At 46.6% G+C, this 12,576-nt stretch overlaps 1 protein-coding gene across 7 annotated transcripts in view; it reads right to left on the reverse strand.

The window, feature by feature from the left end:
* Window positions 1–106: 106 nt before the first annotated feature.
* Window positions 107–12,576, reverse strand: part of LOC116841913 (TGF-beta receptor type-1) — a 36,101-nt gene continuing 23,631 nt past the window's right edge. For 6 of the 7 annotated variants that reach the window (XM_032810397.1, XM_032810400.1, XM_032810399.1 and 3 more), the window contains 5 exons: window positions 9,580–9,816; window positions 8,500–8,733; window positions 7,737–8,077; window positions 7,046–7,285; window positions 107–6,819 (listed from right to left, as the gene is read on the reverse strand). In XM_032810397.1, coding sequence (XP_032666288.1) covers window positions 6,697–6,819; window positions 7,046–7,285; window positions 7,737–8,077; window positions 8,500–8,733; window positions 9,580–9,816 — 1,175 coding nt within the window. In that variant the 3' untranslated portion in view covers window positions 107–6,696. The remainder of the gene's footprint in view (window positions 6,820–7,045; window positions 7,286–7,736; window positions 8,078–8,499; window positions 8,734–9,579; window positions 9,817–12,576) is intronic. The other variant, XM_032810398.1, reaches the window with a different exon arrangement.

Consider the following 12,576-nt stretch of genomic DNA (forward strand, 5'->3'; position numbering starts at 1 on the left):
ACGCATTCTTCTATTTATTAATTTTTCGTGCTTGTTGTGTCTCTTAATCGTCCCAATTTAATGAACACGTGAAATTCGCGAGTAGGAGGAGCAAACAAACAAGGAATTACATTAAAGTAAATTTAATTTATTCGAGCTAATTATTCTCCGGACCGCTATGGCGTTTATTAGTAGGGTCCGCTTAGAAGCCAGATCGATGAGACCCAAAGACACACACGGGACTCCCGCTTTTGTGGTCGTGCGGATTCGTCGAGTCGATTTCGTCACAAATTCTTCTCTCACCAAACTTATTACAAAGAGGAGAGCTACATGATAATAGAGTGTCCGTCGTGTGATGTCCCGCACGTGTGCGTTGGGCTCCAACAACCTCGCGCATTCCCAATTACAAATCAGAAGTTAATAATAATTAATAACATTAGGTACGTATATCTATTAACAGTATTAAGATCCATCCACACCGCCAGGCACGCTTTATACAGCGGCAGTAATTAATGGTCGATTAAACAAGTCATCGATTTACGTTTCTTATAAATCGTAGAAAACTCGACTCTCTGATGAAGAAAATGAGCGAAATCGCGAAGGATCGCTTACCGATCCGATCGCCGACGGAGAAACGAAAAGGATCGAAAGAAAATGGTGAAACGGTGAAGCCGATTTTGGTTTTCAAGTCACGAGACACGCGAGATACGATGTTGCGATAATTATTTATAGAGAAAACGGTAACTCATGGATTCGGTCGGCGTTCCCGCGTGTTCGTGGCTTCTATCGAATACGTTACAGATTGTTTTGTTTTGAAGAAAAAACATTCAGTCTTTGAAGTGTGTGTGTGTATTTTTGTGTGCACCGAATCAAGAAGCTTCCTCAACGAAATAAGTTCGTAGAAAAAGTTGTTGCTCTGCCTTCCCGTCCTTCGTCGCAATCATATAATTTTGCGATTCGCGAGTTTTATTTTTAGCAATTATTAATAGCACGATTATTCCGCTGCGCTGTCCGCGAGTTACGGACAACTCGACTCGACGAGATACAGATTTCACCGCGCCATATCGCGCGATCTCGATCCGTATCTAACGCACTGAAACTCCTTGACTTAGTATCCCCTTTATTTTTATTACAATATGAGCGGACAACAAGTTCGCAAATTTCTCTTTCGCCTCGAGATAAATCTTTAACAGCAACAACCTTCCGTGTACAGAACTACACTTATCACGATACATTTGCAGATGGAAAAATAGTAGAGACGCGACATGCCCGTGTTACGAGTAATCAAAGGAAATACGGTACCATTCACCAACTCACCCGTCCGTCGTTTTACGAAAATTACAAGTGCTCGTTCTATCCATATGTAAGTCGTCGATGAACATTTACACCATTATGTACAGAGTATTATACAATGAAAACGGGAAACAGATAATAGAAATAATGGGACACGGCGATAGTGTGTCGATAAACTTATCTTAGCGTCGCTAGCGGATACTCCCTAAAATAATAACGCACTTAAACGGAAACGAATCTCGCGAGTCTACAAGCAACCTAAATTTTTTTAGACTTACTCGTCCATCGTTTGTTATAAATTTTACTCTCGCGCCGCGAGCAACGAAATAAACAAAATCACAAACCTTGGTTAATTTAGACATCTACGTCGTACACAAGAAAGACACACGCGATCAAACCATCGCGATGAATTCATCGTGTACGTATTATCATGAACTTTAAACAACATAACCGTAAACAAATAATCGAAGTTTCCGCATATCTGTCCAACACAGTTGGAGAGACTCGCGTTTCGAATGCAAAACAATGCCACAGGGGGAAAACGCGTAACACAAGTGACGGAACGAGGGGGAAATCGGCTATAAACAAAATATCGCGATGATTATCAATAAAGATATTTGTTTAGTGATAAAAGGGAGGAAAATAAATAGAATAAAAGCTCTTTGTTCGGAGGTCTTATAGTCAAGATATACGCGATACCTCCTCTGAACCATCCAAACGAGTGGAAACGATTTTTGGTCTATGAATCCTCAGCAATCGCTAATTAACTTATTCGTACAATATAATACGCAATATTCTCCGTTGGAAAGTCGCACTGTTCCGATTCCGAATTGTTGCTGGAAATAATCACTCTGTCGTTACAGGATTCTAACAATCTGTCGTTAGAAAACTAATATCGTACAATTTCTTTTTTTCGTATCAAAACCTACCTATTCATCTTGGGACAAGAAGAAATGAAGGAGAATTCTTCATCTATATGACAAAATTATTCACAGGCTATTCTTCTCGACACGAAATATGGGAACGATGCGACTCTCACCTGCGAGAACACATTCTTCCATTTCATCGGTAATCGTTAAACACTGGTATCACCTAAAGCACAAAACGAAGTAGACGGTATATCGCCTTAAAGGTACAAGTTTCTTCCCACTAACGGAATCGCGATGCGGTCGTAAGCGCCGCGTGTGCACAAGTTTTTTTTTCTCTCTCTTTCTCTCTTTCTCTGTCTTCCTTCTAATTTATTGTTACTCTTTTGTACAAGTATGTGTGGGGGAGGGGTGGGGAAGGGGGTTTAAACGGTAAGGAGCGGAAAAGGGTACGGAGGAGGATGAAATATCATTTGGCAGTTCGGCATTCGTCGGATATGAGTCAGACTGTTCGACGGTTCGGCGACCCAGTTGTAAACCGCGATAAAACGCGATTGACGTCAAGACGAGTTCGGGAGCGACGCCGGGGTGTCGCGGCCCGGAAATGTAGCTGGCGCGGTGTGGGTTATTTTTACTATTTTTCCTCGTTCGAGCGTGCACGGGTGCAGTTTGTGGGAACACAGCGTACATTATTATTAATTGTATCTCCTTCTCTTTATCTCTCTTCCTCTCTCTCTCTCTCTTTCTCTCTCGCTTTAATTAATATTCGATCAGGTATTGGCACAGAGAGTTGTACTAGCAGTATGGAAACAGCTGTAAAAGGGAGACACCGGTCGAGCTTGCGGCGTCGCGGATCGACAGGGACAACACGCGCGCTTCTCCAGCACAGTGTAAGTATAAAAAACGTCACCGCGAGGCGATCCCGCCGATGCACACGGACTATCGTTATTTTAATTACGTAATGATAAAATTAACCTACGCGTCATAATAGGAATGTGTACGGGGAGCGAAGAAACAAGGCTCCGCCTTCGGAGCGACGGGGTTCGTTGAGAGCCGTGCTCATTATCTACTAGTTGAACATTAGATTCTCAGTCTTTCGGTGAATTGCAATCCACGACGAGTGCGTGACGTCACTCCGTTACAATCGAATCGTGCGGATTCGTTGCTTCCCGTCTCGTCTTGTTCGTCAGGTGAGAGAAAACGTGGAGACGGGGGAAGAAAAACGTTCCCCCCTCGTTACGTTAATAAGCGATTCTTTTAGAGACATATTTTGTCTGTCGTACCTACACTCTCTATTTCGCGTCAACTGCAATACGGATTTTTCTTCATTTATGCGACTAAATCCGATAGGTACATCATTGAATTTCCATCACAATTTTACTATGATCACTGGGACAGTGATATATCGTGACTTTTGAAGAAACTGCGCCAAAATTTAGAATTTCTTATATCTGGTAGCAATGTGACAAATTCTCCTCACTGGATCATGTTAGTCGCGTAATTCAAGGGTTGCCCGCACTGAAGTCCACGCGGAACTAGGTATGCAAAAAGCCGCGCGTAGGAAAACTTGTACAACTGGGTCGGAACGTTGCGAGCAAGTAGAAAACGGAAGAGGAAAATTAGCGTGACGTCCGCGCGACGTCATCGGTAAAAAACAATACAAAAATACGATTATGTGTTCGAAGGATCCTCCGCTTTCGTCTATAGTATAGTAATAATTGTAACCTCGCAGACTTTTACGTTGACTATTGGATGACGAAGATTCTTGTGTTCTCTTGTTTGTTTTTCTTTCCTTCTGTTTTTTTTCACCTGAATTTTCCGCCTCACGCGACTTCTTCCCTCACGCTCGCCATCTCTCTCACTCCGAAATAAATCTAACCTTTCCGCAGATTCCACCTTCTCTCGCTTATAGTCCAGGAAGTATACACACTATACACTCTATTATCCGATATAATCGGTTATCCGCGAGCGAAGAGGAGACGCTCGTTCACCATCCGTCGTGGATAAACGGACAGGAGAACGTTCCCTCCTGTTCGCCGCCCGATAATTGTAATCATCGTGTTTTTCGCAAAGAGACCACCCGTACGCATACTCGTCGCATTCTCAGTCTCGCGGTATACCAAACTTACGTACCTATCTTTCGAGCACTACGATTGCTTTTTTCAACTCACTGAAATACAGCGCGCAGACACACGAAATTCACCTTTGACCTGCCGCGCTGGGAGAGTTCAAAGGAAACGCACAGAACATTACACCGGGGTGAATGACAAACGATAACCGATAAGAGCCTCCTTCTTAAAGCCATCGAGATGTAGCGCGTATATTAATAATACGAGATACAATAGAAATAATCCGAGAAATATTCGGATGCGATCACACGGCGAAGAAGCACCAAGCGCACATGGTTGTTCGTTGACTAGAGAAGAACATTTCCGCATTATAATAAAAATAGTTAAAAAAGTAATAAAAATAATTTCTAATAAGGATAACAAATAGGTTTCCCTCGCAATTTTGAGTGTCGCGTCGACGAAATTGCGCGATTAAAATTGAAGTAGAAATAAAATCACAAATGATCACAATCACATTCGGAAATGTTCGCAACTATGCTCATTAGACCGCGTTTGGTTCCTCCTCTCGCCCAATCGCATCCGCTCATTTCGCATACACTTACTCGATCGATATTTCCACGTTCGCTGTACCTTGTTCTCTCTCTCTATCTCTTCCACACACGCAAAAAAGTCCCGAAAATATAGATTCTCCAATGATTTTCTTTTTATCGAATTTGTCTTCTCGCTCCTTCCTCTCCTTTTCCTATCAACTGCAGACCAGCTTCCGTCACACGCACTCATTTTCTCTCTCTTTCTTTCTCTCACTCACTCTCTCGCATCTCGTACATTTTTTCACGCTCTCTTATACTCTTTTCATGCCATGATATACACGCTCTTGAGCTCCCTTCACGAGCATCCTTCACTTTTCAACCTTCCTGCGTTACAAAGGAAACACGCTTTAAAAGTCCCGCCATTACCATTACACATTACGCGCGCTCATCTCTCGTCTCGTTACGCAAAAATATTCGTCTTGAGCAAAACATTCGGATGTGTTCTACTACACACTAAGAGTATACGTATAGGGTCGACAAACAAAACCGGACGATGCGCTAAAAGTCTCGCGGTAATTGTCGCGTGCAGGGAGGAGAATGTTCCTTTCTCGCCGGTAGTCGCGGTGATAACGCGTTATTTTCTGCATTTCCAAAAGGCCGAAGAATCTAGTCGACGAACGTATTCCCCGAGGGAAGCCTTTCGCTCATTCGACAGGAAGGACGCCGCTTCACTCGCATACGAATCGAATTTATATTTACTGGACGCCGTTTTCTTTTCTTCTCATTTTTCTCTTGTCTACCGGTCAAGCAGCCAGTGTTGTCCGGTCTCTCTATCTACCCTGTATAATCGCTTTAATCGACGAACTCGTCACTCTTCTCGAGAGGAAGGAAAACCAAAAGATATGCATTTCTTTTCTGTATAACGCGGTGTACGGTATATATGCTCCCAATGTGCCTCACTCCTTCTCCCCTTTTTTCTCTCTCTTCACGCGCACCGGCGAAATTTCTAACGGCGAATCCTCGGAACTTAGATAAAAAAGATGTCATCCCGACATCGGAGGCCTTCCTCGCATCTGACGCGTTCACTCGCTAAACCGATACGTTCATATCTCGCGCGACGTCCCGATCACCTCTGGAATGCGCTCGCGCGAACGCGTCGGTCGTCTCGCCTGAGAGTGAATGTCGCTCGCGGAATCGCCCGGCGAGAAAACGATAGTTCGGTTAATCGAATCGAGTTAGTCTCCGATAACGAATATATATAATATATAATTATGCGCGTGTGTATATATATTAATATACGAATGTACCGTTACTCATTAGTAGTAATCAATGAACGTTACTATATAATAAATTTGTATACTTCGTTATCTTAACATTAATATATATATGTATATATCATAATAAATATACAGCAGTGTCTGTGTATATGTTTGCGTGTGTGTAAGTGTATGGCTGCGATTATAAGTGTATATGTGTGTGTGTGTGTATGTGTATGACGCGACACCGAGCAATCGTTCGATTAACCGAACGCGCATTGCGCGACTTCCTGTCGACCCGTTCGCTCGAGCGGCCGATGATCATCGGGCCGACATCGGGACTACTGAAGTAACCAAGTTTCTTCCCACCGCAACATATCGGTCGTCCGTTCGTTCTACTTCTCTGCCCACGACTTGCCGCGTTGCGATACCAGCAGTACTCGAGACTGCTCGGGCGTCGGGGCCTGTCTCGCATGAAGGAACCCCATAACTTCTCAGCCAGTCTTTCTCAGACTCCTCGCGACTCCTCGGAATATCTCCCGTTATATACACTCCTCGGAGTATGCCTCCTCCCGCTTGCCCCTCGTCATCGCCGGAAGCACCAGCTTCCGTCGAATTTCGAGTCGTAGCTACATCCGGCGCACGCAACGTACCAATCGATCCCCGTCGCTCTTCCTGTCCAAGAGCCCGGCGAAAGCTTAATCTACTTCAGGTCCTCCATAGCGCCGTAATTAGCGAGCGATTTCTTGATCCTGAGTGCGGTCAGCCTGGCGGCCGCGTTGTGGTACCAACATTCTTTCATCACCTTCGACATTACCTGCAGAGCCTGAAAGATAGGACGAATTAATTACCAGTCCGATCTCATTAGCACCGGCATGTAAACGCACGCGATCAAGCGGAATATTGACAGCTGAATCGGTACTTTATTCATCATTTATTTCGCTTGTTTTAGGCGGAACTATAGAATTATCTAAAAGAATTTCGGAGAAAAGAGCGACGTATGATCAAGATAATATTTTTTCATCATGCTGTTCGCGCTTTTCTTTACTCACTTCGATCGATTGCCATCGATTCGGTATCGACGGCCGCTGTCGATCGGTGCACACGACTTTCCGCATCTCCTCGATAGTCGGATCGGAAGGCACCAAGTCGTAAAAGGGCAGCTGATACTCGTCGTGAATCCCGCCGACGTTGCAACGCCTGGCGATCTCCCAAAGGATCAAGCCAAGCGCGTACACGTCCGCCCTCTTGAACGAGTCGAAGTGGTTCATGTTTATCGTCTCTTCAAGAACCTGAAAGCAGAAAGCGTTCGTGCGAACTACCGAGGTACCGCCTCGCTGACCGAGTGCAGGCCTGCCACGAATTTTTCCTTGTTATCGCGCGATGCACCCAAGACGTCACGCTCCCAATACTCGTCATTTTTCACCCTTGAGTCTTAACTGATTATCTGAAGCTAATCAACATGCAATATTTCATTTTTCCTAATTAAAAGAAATGCCATTCTAGCTAATAAAAATATTAAACAAACGGTTAATCAAACATTACGATAGTTGCTTTATTATCAATGTCTATATCGTCAGGTTTGAGGATATTTTTAGGAACGTCATATTTTTAGGAACAGGGAGTCGCGGTCAGGACTTGGATTTTCGTTTCCTTCTCTACGCCGAGAGCGGAATATTCGGACTCTCGTTTCTCTCACATCGTAGACCGGTGGGATCCGTTTCGCATGGCGATGATAATTACCTCGGGCGCCATGTATCTCTTCGTGCCGACTCTGTTGTTGAGCTGAATGTCGACGGTATCCGTGATTACGTCGTGCCTGACGGCCAGTCCGAGGTCGCCTATGGCGCAGGTACCATTAGTCTTCACGAGAATATTTTTTGACTTCAGGTCCCGGTGAGCGATAGCCGGCTTGCCTTGCGTGCCGACTATTTCCATGTGAAGATGCGCCAAGCCGGTGGCGATCGACAAGGCCATCCTTATCATACCGTTCGTATCGACGGTCGATCTGTTGAGGTAATCGAAGAGCGAGCCCTTCTCGTGATAATCCGTTATCAGCCACAGCTGCGTCCACGTGCCGTTATCTGGGACCGAAATCGTCTCGATCAGTCGGCGATTTTATTCCGGGGACTTGACTCTCAACAGTAAGATTGTGAAATACATAACGGGGAATCGCGATGAGGCACGACTCGATATTTTTCATGTAACCCGAGCGAATTGCCTTTGTCCACTAGAGATAGACCGTGTACTCGCGAAGATAAAACGTTCTTTCAATATTATTGCAATGCTCTTCGTGGCTGTTCTCCAACAAGTGATAATTCACTCCTCGAGACCAAGCTTACCACTTATGATATAGCTAACGCGTATCACCTTCTCTTAACTGTTAAATCTTGAAAAATACGTATCTCGACGATTCTTCCTCTCGCGTGCCACCCGCAACTTCGCTCGCGTTACAAGCTTAGGCGTATTAAAAGAAAAAAAAAAGAAAAAGAAACGAACACTATACCTTTGTTATCGGCAGCGATGAAGCCCAAGATGTTGTCGTGCCTCAGCATCACCGTCTGATAGATTTCAGCCTCGCGAAACCAGGATCTCTCCTCCCGCGAGCTGAAGATCTTCACGGCGACATTCTCGCCGCGCCAACGTCCGCGCCAAACCTCGCCGAAACGACCCTTTCCGATCGTCTCTACCAGCTGGATCTGGCGCGCTATGCTCCGTTGTACCAGAAGCGGCAGGCCTACTTGAGAGAGGATGGGCATTGGAGAAGAACGCAAATTTCAGTATGATTGAAGATGACTCACACGTCGCGTGTTAGTGGATCAAGCCTGACCGTGAGACGATTAAATTAAACATGCGTGCGCGGGCGCGCGCGTACCCGCGCGCACCGCGAAAATGCGGCGCGAAAAACTCGTCGTTAGCAGGAAAATCGAAAGCGCGCGATGACTTATCGTGAATTTCGCGGGCTACGTCATACGAGCGAAACCGCCGGACTCCAACGTGGCGATGACTCGTGTGTTACGTGTTACGGCAAGTCGTATCTACGAGACGATTATGCTGAACGCATTTGTCGATACACATGTGCAAACAAAGGAGGACGTCGGAATGATGATTTAAAAACCCGACGAGTTCGGTAAGAGTTCGCGACGTGGTAAGAATCGAGACCGAGAAATTACGTGGGACGATTCCTCCCGCTGCTCGTAAATTCCTCTTTCCAACTCGTAAAACGCAGGACGAAAATTCGCAACTGTCGCTTGGTTGTGTGCGACTTGATAGCTGTGCTGGATATTAATCGATTAAAACTCAATGAAAATGATCGACAAGTCAATAATGAAAACTAATCAGCCGTCGTGTGTGCAATCACGAGTAATTTTAATCGCGATTGATGAAATTAATGAAAATTTTAATCGATTGATATCCAATACTACTCGACAGGCACACGATCGTGTGATTAGATGTGTGCTGATGGCGACGTTGTCTTCGCGAGAGAACGCCTCCGCCAGGAACCTTCGACGCAATACGCCTTTCACCTTGTCGTTCTAGGTTCAATCTAGTTTCGAGCGAGCAACTTTAATTTAATTCGACCTACCCGAGCCACTGCCGCTCGTAGTCATCTCCAGCATGTCCCTGATAGTGACGCCGTCCAAGATCGGCCGGTCCGGTGCATCATGCGAGTCGTCCGGATAGTGCCTGTCCCGCTTCTTCCTTCTGCTGCGTCGTATGTGATAGATGATCATTACGATCACGCTCAGGCCGACTATCGGGCCTGCTATCGCCACGGCAGTTACCCAGTTGATCTGCGACTTGCCGCCACCGCCCGACGACGCTTTCCGGCAAGTAGGATCGGTCCGGTTATTATTCGTGTGGGAGGAGGCAATCGATGGAGAAACGCTGATTTCGACCACGCGGTGCATCGACAATCCACGACGAGGTGTTATTCGCCTCACGCGGGAGACACTCTACGCGTCACCTTGCGAGCTACTTACACATTACAAATTTCGCAAACATGTGTGCGAAAAGGTTCTCCCGTGCGTCGCTCTGTTACGCAACGAGACGGGCAAGCGTAGAACTCGCGAGGCTCCGGTTCCCCGTCTATTTTCGACGATGATTAAGACGTTGCTATGTATATAATTTCGGCGCGGTATATTATTTTGTCGAATCCCGTCGAATTCACCAGGCGAAAGGAAAAGTCGACTACCGCTGAGTTCGGTCGAAATCAGCATCGCTCGTTCGATTCGAAAGCGAGCAGGCGCGAGCGAATTTTCTCCAAGAAGAGAGAGCCGAGGCAAGATATGTAGGCGTTAAGCGAGAAGCGGAAACGCACGAAAGCAAGGCAACACGCAACAAATTGGCAAAATGAAGAGAGAACACGAGCCGTGCACACGGCATTGTTAAAGGCGGTCAAACAGATACATGTGTATGCGTTACGATTAATACAAAGGGGCTTTTAATGCAAGAAGGACAAGATTACAGTCGATTCGTTCCATTTCGTGCAAACTGTCGCACTGTGACTACGTGATCAGCAGCTTCCAATCTCCAAGCAGGTCGCATTGGAAATTTTCCGAGAGTCTTTCCGAAGAAATTAGTCGGAGCGCGTCAACGAGCGCGCGATCGCGACCTCGACGACTCGTCGAATTCTCGACTTGGAAATTTCACGCAAATCTTAACAGCTACTATACTCGAGCCGAATTTTTATGTGAGCCGAATCAGCCTCTCGGCTGGGCAGTTTCGCGCTCTTTATGTAATGTTGACCGATATTAATGAGGCCAATTGCGAGCGAAAACAGCCGTTTATCAAAGTATTTATCTTCCTTCATGGTCAGAACAACCCCGACGACTTATCCCCGCAATCGCAAAGTGTTCTAGCTGTTAAATCCAAAGTGCGAGTCCTGCTTTCATCCGATGTAATTCAAGCTTACATCACGATGAGTCATGTTGCGGAGAGATATATTGTGTTTCATCGACGAGTCTTATCGAGACGTCCGCGGCACGTCGAAGTATGTACGATTGCACTTACCTGATCAGTCGCGACGTCGAGGAGGAGCGCATTGGCGTGTTATCACCCTCTCTCGGGACACACAGGTGCTGTTAATCGGTCAGTCGACGAAAAACCAACACAAACGTGAGAACGGTATTAAGCGGCGCCCGAGGGTGCCGGCCGATATAGAAATCACCATGAAACCGAGCGATCTTCTAGTTTGTCCCGACTCGTCAATCCCGATAATTCGCGATTAAGTCCCCGTGCAGAGAAAAGCCGATGTAAAAAAAAAGACAAAAAAAAATACGGGAGATGTTTCGTGGTTAATGCAGTAAATTTCGCGTCCAAGATGCCAAGCTATACACGTGTCTGATGCCTCTCCCGACAAACGAGAGAGAGAGAACAACACTGGACCTGGAAAGGAGGTTGCCCCTGCGTCGAAATTACACTGTAAGGCGGGTGAATTAAATGATCGCGCCCCCGCAGGATGCGTGCGAGGGTCGAAGGTGATAAAACTCGGGCGGACGATCAAAGCAAACAGCCGCGGCTCATCGCGGAATTAAACGGCCGCGAAATCCAATCGGCGGCGGTAAACGTGGAGCCGCGTGTTCGCGGTGGAGGATAGGACGGAATCGCGAATATAATTGGATATTGATCCCCGTGAAAAGACTTGAATGAGATGACAGGCAGCACACGGCAGGGTGACTGATGAATGATCGCACACGTGTGTCCGACGATGATGAGCACCCCAACAGAGCAATCGGAGAGTAACACGGCGGCGGCGGCGTGTGTACCTTGCTGACACTTGTCATTGTCGTGGTCGAGCGAGCGTCGTTTCGCGGAAGCGTGTCAAGCGCTTAAGTAACAATTAACCCGTCTGTTTCGTCGCATAATGCTGCGCCGTTTTTTGCATGCCACCGACAGGGACTCGTGGAATTGCAACAGCGACGCTCCTCGAGCCACACAGAACGCTCAACGCGAATTAGTTCCCAGAAAAGCATATCCACGCATCTCTCAATTTCTCCACGACTGTTATTCTTTGGTTACGATTAAAACAAAACAGTGATGCAGTTTGAGGCATCTTTTATACGACTGAACGGTTCTTTTAACGCAGCGCTTTGTCCAATCGAATTTCGCTCGGTCTCGTAGACGAAGGTACACAGATTCAGCAGGCACGACGATCTCGCGAGTATTCGATAATGCGACGCGTACCAATATCGAGGGCATTGCAACTAATGGCTTAATGCAAAAGAGTCTTCCGCGTGCCGCTGATAAATCCTCGTCCGGGGCTGATTAAACCGCCACGTGAGCGTCGAATTCCACGAGCGCGCGCACGTCTCGTGCCAATACGAAATCGCCGCTGAACCCGATAACCGGCTGTCCTCGCGGATTTATTGGGGCACGTATAATCGATGAATATCGTTCGCCGACCCGCACTCCAATCACCCCTTCGTCCAAATCGCGTTGTGTACGCCTCGTTACTTTATATTCCCGTTCCATTCGCGCCGGCAAATTGTATCCTCCTCGCCTGCCACATTCCCCGCGACGGCGACGACGACGTCCGCTTTCATACCAGCCCGTCGAAATCTACCCCCTCCCCCCCCCCCCC

This window comes from Odontomachus brunneus, unplaced genomic scaffold (assembly GCF_010583005.1).
Source record: "Odontomachus brunneus isolate Ranch 3 - 2012 unplaced genomic scaffold, Obru_v1 Obru_scaffold_019, whole genome shotgun sequence".
NCBI lineage: Eukaryota > Metazoa > Arthropoda > Insecta > Hymenoptera > Formicidae > Odontomachus > Odontomachus brunneus.